This window comes from Gymnoscopelus microlampas (genome assembly GCF_963454915.1).
Source record: "Gymnoscopelus microlampas genome assembly, chromosome: 1".
NCBI classification, from domain to species: domain Eukaryota; kingdom Metazoa; phylum Chordata; class Actinopteri; order Myctophiformes; family Myctophidae; genus Gymnoscopelus; species Gymnoscopelus microlampas.
In genome coordinates, this window is record NC_139962.1 from 33006010 (window position 1) to 33019047 (window position 13038).

Here is a 13038-nt window from a genome sequence, read left to right on the forward strand (position 1 = left end):
TGAACTGAGTAGTGAGGTAAACTTTGAATGACAGCTCAATTAGTTTCAGTGGAGCAGGATCAGGTTCCCAGCATTGTGTGCAACAGAAACGGGTGCATTGTCATTGGTGGCATTTCAATGTGCCAAGTGTGATTTATTGCAGATACATTTACAGAACTTATAAAGGCATGCCATGTGTTTCTGTATTATTATAATCAGTAACCCATTCAGTAGTCTGGAAAAAAGCATTTATCAGAAATTGAAAATGTCCCTCATTTGGCCATAACATTTGATAATTAATTCTTGAATGACTTTCGTAATCAAGTAATGAAGTTAAAGATGAGCTGTTTAACACCTTGTTTAAAATCTGTTTATCACCTAACCATTTTAGTGAAATCTTGTATGAACAAGTTGTTTTTTCCCCTCTCAGTCATTTGATACCAACATTTTACAAAGTAGAAACATAGCAGACCGCTCCCTGACTGGATTGTACTCCGGTGTCTCACAGTTAGTACATTTCTGAGAGAAAGAAACTCATTCTTTAGACATTAGGAAAGAAAAGCTTACTCTACATGTAAAGTGTCTTGAGACAACTTGTTGTGATTTGACACTTTAATAAAATTGAATTGAATCGAAATACATAACAGGTGAGCTTTATGTGTCAAGGTGAACATTATGAGTGCGATTTTGGGCAGTTTAGCAATGGGAGGACAGTCTTTGTACAGTTCTATATGACTCTGAGGCAGAGAAAAAAACATTAGGCTACAAACTGTATGGCGGTCAAGATGAAACGCATCAAAATGACATTTAAGGTGAACTTGGAACCCTTTGGACAACAATCAGAGCTGCTGAAAGATAAGATTGATTAACACAAAAAATGCTTTCAATGGCACTATGCCACTAATGCCAGTCAAAAACAGCAAAGGATTTGTGGCTCCTACATGTTGGTGGGGTGCCCGGGTGCCTGTTCAGTTTCTGTGGACTCTCAGTTTGGCCTTCTGACCCTCAGAAAATTATCTGCCCTGAGGCCTCAGTGGCCTTCCCACACGGCCCCAGCTGATTATAGTGTCAATATATATATATTTTTTAAAAACACTGTTGTGTTTGGTTGAGATTGTGAAATCCAGCCCTGGTGAATCTGACACAAGATTCCAGAACAATGGAACTTCATTAACAACGATGCTGTTCATGAAGCATGTGGTTTTACTGGTCAGTCATACTCTTCATATTTCACTCGTTTTATTTCCTTGCAACAAGATATATAAGAGGCTGTTTATGAGAGGGACATATAGAGCCAGCGAGCAAACTGCAACAATCATGTCTGCGGTCACATTGTTTCTGCACTTGTTCATTCTGGTCCCGTTTACGACTGCATGGTCCTATAATACAAGGTATACCCACTATTATAGGTACTATGGGGGATCTGTGACCTTCACCCCTAAAGGACAGAATTCAGATGGAACCTATACGGTAAGTATATGGGTAGTATATGGGTAGCTCAGTCGGTATAGAGCTCTTGCCTTTGGACCACAAGGTCATGGGTTCGATCCCTACTCCCTAGCATATGAGTAGCACGGGTTGGGCGCAGCAAGTAGTGCAGTAAGTACTGGGAGCTGACCTCAGCAATCCATCTCTCAGGGGTCTAGCGCATTCTAACAGGGATAGACTCCCGTGTTCTCGGCTGATACTGACAATAAGCCCCTCCGACCTACTTACTTACTTACTTGATATGATAGGGTGGTGAAAAGCTCAACAGCATTGTGATCTTGTAGATCGACTATTTTTGCTTTAAATATTTGAAAAATGTTAATAACTTCAATGGATTAAATGGAACACATCAGGATCTTGGTTTCCATCCAACTATGCTATGCAGGATCTACATCACTGTGCTATTTTCACACATGCATGCATGCAGTAATAAAAGCATGACAAATATGACATTTTGTGGAAAATCCATATTGCAATTGACACTGCTGAGAATTTGCACCACTGACCACAGCTCAACATGTTAGAGCTGCAAGGCACATAAATGCTTTTGATACCCTGACCGTTAAATTATATTTTTTTGTATATTGTTACAGTGTGATTTCACAGCACCTCTGAATGTATGATTGCTATTAGACTGTTCAGTAATAGGGCTCTCCTGTTTCTCTTGCTATTTAGTACACAAAAAATAGTTTTCAAATTCATCCATTCAGAAGAGAGAATTGTAGTGTTTCAGTTCCAATTTGTTTTGCAAATTTGTTTCATCACTTCCAATTTCACCTGTTTATCCTGTATCCTGCATGTATAAGTTCTCTTCCAATTGAAATTGGTTACTAAAGAGCTTGAGTGACGGGGAGACCCCAGTTACTGCTTTTCCAATAGTGATGATTGCTATTGGAATATACTGTAGCTCAAATAGCTTTATTGGAATATAAAGCTATATAAAATAAAAAAAATAAAAAACGTTAAGTAATTTTCAAACTCACTGCTTTTGTTGCAGGTGGAACTTCGCAACAAGCAAACCAATTATTACTGTCACCAGAATAACTTCCGCTGTTCCAGTGGAATCTGTGGGTCCCAGACCAGTACAACAACTAGACTTATTGCTAGAAATTCTTATGGTTTGAGCTGGTGCCAAAATGAGGTGGTCATGACAAGACAGCTGCCTAGCAACAGACCATTTGAAATTAGGTGAGGAAATTCATTTTTCAAACTAGAAAAGTGCAGATCACCGCCAGGCCAGGTTGCCTAATGCCTACCCAGAGCTATGTTGACCAATTTGAAACATTTGGCTTCTCAGATCTTCCTTGGCCTAATCAGAGTGTGCAAAGTTTCACACCATTCGGATACTGTGATCAAGATTTGTGGCATTTTGTGCCCCTCCCGCAAACTTTGAAAGCCAATCACAGGCAATTGGAATGGAATCTGAAAATTCTGACGGATACACCTTGATCACATGACGAGATATGGTGTACCAATTTAGACACAATTTGTAGCAAAAAGTGTGTTTTTCAGAAAACTTAAAATGATCCATGGAATCCGGCAGGGAAAATATTTTGATTGTACGACCTACCAGTTTGGTAACCTTAAAATGACTGTAACATTGTCTTTACGATGCAATATTTTTTGTAAAACAGTTATCCCACCATCTACAATATGCGTTACGGTCAGGGATACTGGATAGGAAACACTCACAGCTCTGCAGCCTATTGGACTATGATGGCCCATGTGGACCTCGGAACCCGGTCTGATACTGGAGCATCTAACAGAGGTCCTGTCACAAATACGCTACCTGTCATGCGGTAATGAACAATATCACTATGTATTCTTTTGGGTTCTTGCATTGCATTGCAATACAACATCAACAACTGCATAGTTTGGCAACAAGCAAATTATTTAACATAATCGTCATTGAATCAGGTTCACAATGTCATCGGTCAGATGCACAGAGGAGGAGGAAGAGTGTGCGTGTCACTAAAAAGGATCTTCTGTTTTAGTGAATCACACAAATAAGACAAGATGACAATATATTGTACTGTATGTACTGTAGATTGTGGAGAAAAGCTTTCACAGCGTTCCAAGCATACCTTACTGTAATACACCGTCTCATCATTCTAAAACTAGGATATCATTTACATTACACTACATTTAGTTCCAACCTGGCATTGTGATTGGCTGAGAGACATTCTATTGAGTGCCAGTATCTCCCGATACCAGCACTGCATCCGAACACATTCTTGTTTACCTTACGTGTAACCTTGCAACCTCTGAAAATATGTAAATGGACTTAAGTGTGGGCCTAGAATGTCAATTATATCCTTGTTTATGAACATAACACATCCCTTCCCCAAACTTCCCCAAATTTTAAATGTGTTTACCTTCTCTTGTCTTAGCCCTTATACTTCAAAAGGTGTGTGCTTTACTAGTCACAGATTCTACTATTCATGTCGAAAGCGGTTTTGGATGACTCAACTTGATCCAGCTGTTTCCCATTTCACAGAGTGACGAGGAACTGTCCCAGGACATTCAATATGACAGCTTTTGATCCTGATGGTGACCAGGTTAGATGCAGGTTTGCAACTGAGTGCCGTCTGTGTTACCAACCTGCTGGGTTCTCCTTAGATCAGGTAAGATCATGGGATAACTTTGTAAAACTTTAACCTACTAGCAATCATATCTATGTATGTGTATTATGGAAAATTGTAGCCTAAGCACAGATATTATGTGCATGTATACTATAGCATGATCACACACACATTCAAATCCCGGATAGGACATTTAAAGTTATGGTTTGCAGCTATTGTATTGCTAATTCACACTTGCAGTAGATTGCAACATAGCTTACTATGACATTATATTTACTGTATATCACATAGTATACACATACTGTGTGTGTGTGTGTGTGTGTGTGTGTGTGTGTGTGTGTGTGTGTGTGTGTGCGCGCGCATGCACGTGCGTGTGTTACACAATCTATGTAATGTACACATACTTTGTATGTTTATATCATATTGTCATATATTATATCTAGGCTATATTCAGTAACTGCACAATGATATAAAATGTCATTTACATTTTTGTAAATCATATGGAGCATGATTCTGTTTACAATGATCCGTCAACCACCAACCAAAAGAATAAATTGACCGGTATCAAACCATGGTGTGAAGACATTCACTGGGGAATTAGGAAGTGTGCATGTGTTCTAAGATTAGTTTCATATAGAAGCACAACTAAAATCCAAAGAAACAACATACCAAATTAAATCATGTTAATAATGTTTAGCTGTTGAGGCCTTAATAGTTAGCAATAATATTTGCAATTGCAATAATATTATTTGATTTTTGTCAGAATTCCTGCTCCCTCTCATATTCCAACGGTAATCAAAATGGAATCCATGCATTTGAGCTTGTTGTGGAAGACTTCCCCAGAAAACACATCACTGTCTCCTACAACGATGGATCCTACACATCTAAACAACCTCTGTCTGTAGGAAGACACAAACGTTCGTTTATGCCCGGAAACCAGGATATACCAACTTCATATCAAACAACCACCACAACAACAACAACAACACCACTACCAACAACAACACCAGCACCAACAACAACAACAACACCACCACCACCACCACCACCAACACCAACAACAACTACACTACAAACCACAACCCAACCAACAAGAACAACCACAACAACACCACCACCACCACCACCACCACCACCACCACCACCACCAACACCAACAACAACTACACTACAAACCACAACCCAACCAACAAGAACAACCACAACAACACCACCACCACCACCACCAACACCAACAACAACAACAACAACCACACTACAAACCACAACCCAACCAACAACAACAACACCACCACCTCCACCAACAACAACAACAACCACAACAACAACACCAACAACCACCACCACAACAACAACACCACCACCACCAACAACAACAACAACAACAACAACCACCACCACAACAACACCACCAGCACCACCAACAACGACAACACCACCAACAACCACAACAGCAACAACAACCCCACCACCACCAACAACCACAACAACCACCACCACCACAACACCACCACCAACAACACCACCAACAACCACAACAACCACAACAACACCAACAACCACAACAACAACAACAACCCCACCACCACCACCAACAACAACAACAACAACAGCAGCAGCAGCAACAACAACAACAACAACAACACCAACCACAACACCAACAACAACAACGGCAGCAACAACAACAACCCCACCACCACCAACAACAACAACAACAGCAGCAACAACAACAACAACACCAACCACAACACCACCAACAACAACAACAACAACAACGGCAGCAACAACAACAACACCACCACCAACAACAACAGCTATCTACCGTGAATCAATTCCTTCATTAAGCAAGCTTCCTTTGCAGTTTTCTGTTCAAGGTTAGACAATATTTCAGCAATTACATTAACGTCTTAGCATTTTCTTTTTAACATACAGTAGGCCTACTTCATGGTCATTCTCACTGTTTTTATTTGACTTTCAGTTGACTCACATCAGGCTCCATCATGTCTTGATGGAGATTATTTCCCCATTTTCCTGCCTCCAACTCCTCGCAATGGAGTCAACCTGCCTGCCTTTGTCAACAAAACTCTAGAGATCAATGTCAGAGCCACAGCACAACTCACCACGTGAGTAGTACATCTTACTTTAAACACTTGTTTGTTTTATTCTCAACACCTCTGTTGCCTAAGATTCCATATTTCCAGGAGTCACATCTATCTGTAAGGCAGAAATTATGCCATTTTCAATGTTGTAAGGTAGCTGCCTCCAAGCATTAGCCTGCCTACTTTAGGGAAAAAAGGACTTACCCAACAAAAACTGTCAGCTTACAAAGGCAAACAAAGTCAATAATTTGGGAATTGACAAAATTATTAAAGTTATGACTTCACAATCATCATATTTTGGAGGGAAAATCAATACTTTTATTCCACACCTTTAAAAAGCTCTGTGGTATCATGTTTTCTCTTTTTTTTATCATTCATTTACATAATATTGTTCAATTTGATTAGGGGCGGCCATAGCTGAGTGGTTAGTGAGTCCGCCTAGGGAGCCAGAGGCCCTGGTTGCTGCAGGTTCGATTCCCAGCCAGGCCAGCATATGTGTCGATGAAATGAAATTTGTCCCTGAGCAAGACTCTTAACCCCAAATTGCTCACAGGTTCTCATTGGAAACAAGACCGCAAGGACTTTCATGAACGACCTGTTAAAAGGAATTATCCTTATCCTTACATGACCTTTGAGCACTACAGTATATACTTCCACAGCAAGAAAAAAGTGAATTAAAAACTAGCATATCTACAAGCTCAAGACGTGTCACAAATGTGTTGTGAGCTTGTAGATCTGATATTTTTGCTATAAGTGCTATTTCTTTTAATTCAGCAAATTAGATTTTTGTTTTTTTTCAGCAATGAATTACAAGTGTTTATGCTCGTAATTCAATATGTCAATTGAATCAAGTCAATATGATATGATAATATGATATGTGAAAAGAAAATACTCATGAATTTGATCAGTAATTTGTGAATGACACTATGAATTTAACAGTCTAGTTGTTTTCCTTGAGAACCAACTCAAGTTGTTTTTAAACCTTGTTCTTCTTGCAGGATCAGTGGCCTTCTTATCAGTGGACCAAAGGGGATTTCAAAGCTCAAGACCTCCACACAAGAGTACACCATTAAATGGACACCAACTGACAATGAACGAAATGACCATTTCCCCCTTTGCTTTCTTTTTGAGGCAACCGATAGGTAAACTAGAACTTTTAAGATTAAATCACATTAATCCCAATAATTTCAGTAAATGGACCAGAACTAGTTAAACAATGTATGGACAGAACTAGATGCAATGAAAATGTTGATGGAGCTGAAAATATTACAAATCATTTGACATAATACTGCAGAGAAGTGGTTGAATAATTGTCCCACAAACTAGTGAATAAACCATGCACATCCACAGTTTAAAAGGTCGGGTGTTGGGCAGAAGCAAACATCACAAATAGAGTCCGCACACTCGAAAAAGCTCCAGGTGACTTTCCGAGCCTGCAGGCTCAAAAAGGGTGGTAATAAATAATACCACCAGAGATTTATCCAGTGTGCGCTATTATTTTGTGTAGGTTGAATAATGTCCCAGCTTTATTGTTCTATTTCAGATACGGTAGAGTTTATCAGTCAGAGCTGCGATGTGTGATTGCCGATGTTGGACACTATGGTAAGATGATTACACTACATTTTTAATGTGTAGCCTATATGTCTACTAAAGACAAGACATTAATAGGTTAGATTAAGTGGGCTAGAACATGAGAAAGTGACAGCTATAGTTTAACCCAGGGTCAACCACATCTTTTTGATCTACCAGGTGATCAGATTATTAGGGCTATTGAGGTATCGACCTATCTAAATGCCTAAATTGTGAGAGAGAGAGAGAGAGAGAGAGAGAGAGAGAGAGAAATAAAGCATGTGGATGAAGGTGAATGACTCTAGAGGACAAGGAGGAGGTTGTTACTGCATGTAGTAAGCATTTGACATCTGCATGTTGAGGAAGTGCCACATGAAGAAAACAAGTGTTTTTACACACTATTTTCTCTCATTCACTCAGTTATACCATATTCAGTTTATAGTGTAGTTCAAAAGGGATCTTCCTTCCGATTCCCTCCCTCCTTGCTTCCTTCCCAGCCTTTCTCCTTTACTCTCTGATCTCTACCTCACCTTTAAGTGTAGCGGGGTATTGTAATGTGTTCTGTGTCTTTTTTTCTTTTTTTTTCATACATTGCGCAAGTCTATAGCCACACATCTCACTTGATTCACAAGTTCAAATCATGCGACTTAATTTCCCATCTATTCCCCACCATATTGACATGACATTATAATGGCATAACTGTACAGGAATAAGTGTTAAATGTGTCACTTTCCAGACACCACTGTTGACTGCAATCACACCACAATAATAGTGGCAGTGGAGAAGTCTTATATCATCCGACGCAATGAGGCCCACTTACACCTGAGAGACTTCAATGATCCTGCCTGCAACCTGACCACACACTCCAATCACACCCACCTGGTGGCTGTCATGTCCCTCAACACCTGTGGAACCATGCTAGAGGTATGATTTTGTTGATTCAGGGGCAGGGCCCCCTCCCTCCAAGAAATTACATTTCATTATTTATTTTTGCCAATCAATTAATTGAATAAACAGTACACACCCAACCATAACAATGAAATTAATGTTTTGCTCCAGATATTAGTTAACTTTTTTAAATAGTGTGATACAATACATATTACAATTGTAATGCTGTCTGTGATGAATAATAACACACTTTTCCAAATTTGTGAAAGATTTGGTAACAGTAAAATAGTGAAAATAGTACATTTATGAGAGACTACAAGCTGAGATTGTAAGCTATTTTTGCTATTTGAGAAGATTTTAGAAATAATAAAATAGGTTAACATTGTGACGCTCGTGTGCTACTTTTGTAGTAATATTAAAATATTTAAATGTTTAGCAAATGTTACTGGCTGGGGTTTTGGGGTAGTATTTCACTGAAGCAGAGGGCCACATCATAGCTGTTTTGTTTAGCGCCCCCAAAAACCTTGAGCCGGCACTGAAAGTACAGTAACACACCAAAGAGCGAGTTGAACCTTTACCTTTACTTTTTGGTGCTAAAACATCCAAAAAGCCTTTTGGTTAACTTTTAGGCTCTAAGGTAGACAAACTTCTAAATGTGGAACAACAGAAATAGAAAATATGAATGATTCTGGGAAGGATCCAAATCGAAGCTTTGAAATCTGGAGCTTTCTGCCTTTTGCAGTTAAATTCAAAAGCATGCTCTTGACATTATTCTATTCTAATCTCTTACATTCAGGAGGATGGCGACAACCTTATCTTCAAGAATGAGATCACATCTGCCGACCCCACTGACATTATTACCAGGAAACATGACGTGGAGATTGCGTTTTCATGCGTCTATCCCAAACGTTTCAAACTGACGCTGGGATTCCGGCACAAAAACCCATATGCATTTACAGAGAAAGGATTTGGTACCTTCGGGTTTAAATTTGAATTCTTTGAGAGCGAGCGTTTCTGGCAGCAGAAGCATGGCACCACATATCCAGTGGAGGTGTACCTCAAACAGATGATCTACATGGAGATTGAGGCGACCACTGACATCCCCAATACAGAACTCTTTGTGGAGTCCTGCAAGGCCACGCCCTATGACAACCCAAACTCTCGCATTGCCTACACCATCATTGAAAATGGGTAATTTATCATCCACCATATCACCTAGTTCTAGTAAAGCCTGATTTATATTTAGTTGCACACCGGTTTGACGCAACCATGAATAAAACAGGCTTGTATGACCAGGATTCCCACAGCATTACAGGCAACAAAAACAGGTGCACTGTCATCAGTGGCATTGTGTCAAGTGCAAGGCAACGCCCTATGACAGCACAAACTCTCACACTAACTACAGATCAGCACTGATTATTCACTTTCTGACATTTTATATAAACCAGTAGCCAATACCATCAATAAACTAGTATTGTGTTGCATTTTTTAATTTTTAGGTGTGTAAGAGACAACACAGTGCAAATCTACCATGGGTCCAAGTCTCAGTTCAGATTTGGGATGGAGGCTTTTGAATTCATTGGATCTCATGAGGAGGTAAAGTGAAACTCATAAAGTAATCCCTTTGTCCCAACGTCTAGTCTCTCTACCACACATATAATGTCTGTAATTCCTTCCATTCGGTTAAAGGTGAGAAAAAAGCAGCTGTCATTTGATTTTCATGAATCACGATGTATTGATAATACATTGTGAAATAAAAAAATGGAAATGCTCAAGTAAAGTAAAAAAAGAAGTACCTCAAAACTGTACTTGTCCACCACTGCTTCTAGTATGTGGTGAATAGAACAGGGTCTCTGTGTCTATATAGGTTTACATCACTTATTATATGATGAATAGAAAACGATCTCTGTGTCTATATAGGTTTACATCACTTATTATATGATGAATAGAACAAGGTCTCTGTGTCTATATAAGTTTACATCACCTTTATTATATGATGAATACTATAGAACAAGGTCTCTGTGTCTATATAGGTTTACATCACTTGCTCTGTCATCCTGTGTGAGACGGGGATTCCTGGAACGAGGTGCTCTCAAGGATGCATGAACTCCAAATCAGGAATTCAGCGCCAAAGAAGAGATGCTGTTGCTCAAACTGCTCTGCACTCCATTTCCCAGGGACCTTTGCGCCTGATCAGAACTGCTGACAGCCCAGGTAAAACCCATTTTGAAAATCCTTGTCAGTATAAATATTGTGTGTGTGTGTGTGTGTGTGTGTGTGTGTGTGTGTGTGTGTGTGTGTGTGTGTGTGTGTGTGTGCGCGCACACACATGTGTGCGGGTGGGTGACATGCGTGCATCAACAATAAGCATTTGTGAATAGAGCACCAAAGTCCTGACATCACTGCCGCTAGAGGGCGCTATGTCCTTATGGGTCACACCGTTATTTTTTGTGTTGAAATCCTCATAAGGGAATCTTAGATCACCTCATTTAAGAACTGTGTTCGAAAAATAAACAAATCATCCGGGCGATTTTACTCATTTGGATATGAAGCATCGACTGAAGGTGGAAATGTACAAATTTACCCAAAGACTACATTTCCCATGAACGCAGCTGCTGTAGGGACAGTGATTTCAGACCCGGAAGCGTAGTTTGTAAGACTTTTAAACAAATATGAATGAATAAACGACGCAGAGCCACCCCCCTGACAGAAACGCCCAGGTGATTTGTTTATTTTTGGAACACAGTTCTTATCTGACATGATCTAAGATCTCCCTAAGGGGATTTAAACACAAACAATAATGCCTCGACCCAGGGGGATAGCGCCCTCTAGCGGCAGTGACGTCAGACTTCCGTGCTCTTTTGAGTCATGAGATAAGCTTTGAATGACAGCGGTTAGTTTTTGATTAGTTTCAGTGGAGCTGGATTGATTGATAGATTGATGTAGATTGATTGGTTGGTTGATTGATTGATTGACTAACTGACTGACTGACTGACTGACTGACTGACTGACTGACTGACTGACTGACTGATCTTTATCAAACATAAGGCATGTGCATAAACATAATTTATTGAAATGTAATGACATTTAATGAGAACTTGTTTTCATTGTGGTCCTTTGCTAAATTGTTATTTTCCATTTTCTGTTTAGCTTCTGGTCCAAGCATCAACCTGAGTATGAACCTGGTCTTCATTGTTGGCTGTGTCCTGGTGTGTGGAGTGGTGATCTACCTTTCCAGGAGGTCCAAAGTCCAGTACCAACCATTACCAACCTCTGACTTCAAATGAGGACAGAAAATCCATCTTCATAGCTTTCTGAACCTTTCACTTCTCAGATCATTATGAGCATAATCAGATAAGTTTTACAACACTGTTCTTTTTAATCCTGAACATGTTTACTCTCTTTTCTTTGGTATAGGCTTTATATGTTTCTTCTTTTTTTTACATTGATACATAAGCAGTAGGCCATATTCAGTGTATAATTGAATCATAGAATGATTGACTCATTTACCCTCCCTACTGGTCAGAAGGTGCCAATGCAGACCAAAAGCACAGGCAAGAGCCGCAGATAGTCATACATTTGCCAACAACGTCAACTTCACGTTGGGAATAATACTTCAGAGCCCTGGTGGATGAAATGTACATATTATGACAAAGGAGAGATTTAATTTTGCATGGATAACATTAGTTGTATTTTGCTCCTCTTTATGTAGTAATAAAATGGATTCGAGCACCGTAGCTTGCAGGCTTAATCTAACTGGGGATTAGGTCCTCAGGGAAGGCTACTGTTAGTTATTTATTTCCTCTATTTTAACACGAAAGTTTCACGATACCGCCCGGGGTCAAATATACTTAAAACATGTTCAGGTTCTTTCAGATTAGTTTATTTATGAGGAATTTAATTGAATATTGCAGATCCACCAAAACCGAACGTCTTCAGCTGTACATCACGCAACCAGAGGTACCCAACGTCAGTTAATTTAATGAATATGAACTATTCTATAGACCCCTTAACAGACGACGTCACACTGATAAGAACCAGTATGCGTGCAACCAGTATGCTCTCAATGAAACCCATTATGTCAGGTCTCGCTAGGACGCGCGTCACTAGCTAACACACAAGAGGGGGTTGGGGTGTGCTGAAACCAGCGCACCCCGAAACAACAGGTTGGGAATTGATTGCGTGAAACAATCACCTGTGCGTCCAGTCTCAATGTTAGTAAACAAATAATTGGTCTATTATATAAACAATAAACATACAAGCTGATAGCTGTTGATGGCTCAGGACGAGTGGCTGTAGCTGAAGTATAGGATGTGAGGGTGATGACATTCAGGGATGGAAATGGCAGGTTGAGGTGCTGTGGAATGCAGTGGTGAAAAAAGTACTCACATGTTTTACTTAAGCAAAAAAAAATCTATACTGCAATGTAGATA

At 39.7% G+C, this 13038-nt stretch overlaps 1 protein-coding gene across 1 annotated transcript; it reads left to right on the forward strand.

Annotated features, from left to right (window-relative positions):
• The first annotated feature begins 1252 nt into the window (after nt 1–1252).
• LOC311055853 (uncharacterized protein) lies at nt 1253–12598 on the forward strand. Its single transcript, XM_084072120.1, has 13 exons — nt 1253–1449; nt 2465–2655; nt 3102–3266; nt 3965–4091; nt 4813–5923; nt 6028–6172; nt 7147–7290; nt 7692–7750; nt 8454–8641; nt 9402–9796; nt 10105–10201; nt 10639–10819; nt 11756–12598. Exons 1-13 carry the CDS (start codon nt 1255–1257, stop codon nt 11890–11892), a joined length of 3135 nt encoding a protein of 1044 aa, XP_083928246.1. The 5' UTR covers nt 1253–1254; the 3' UTR covers nt 11893–12598.
• Nucleotides 12599–13038: the final 440 nt, after the last annotated feature.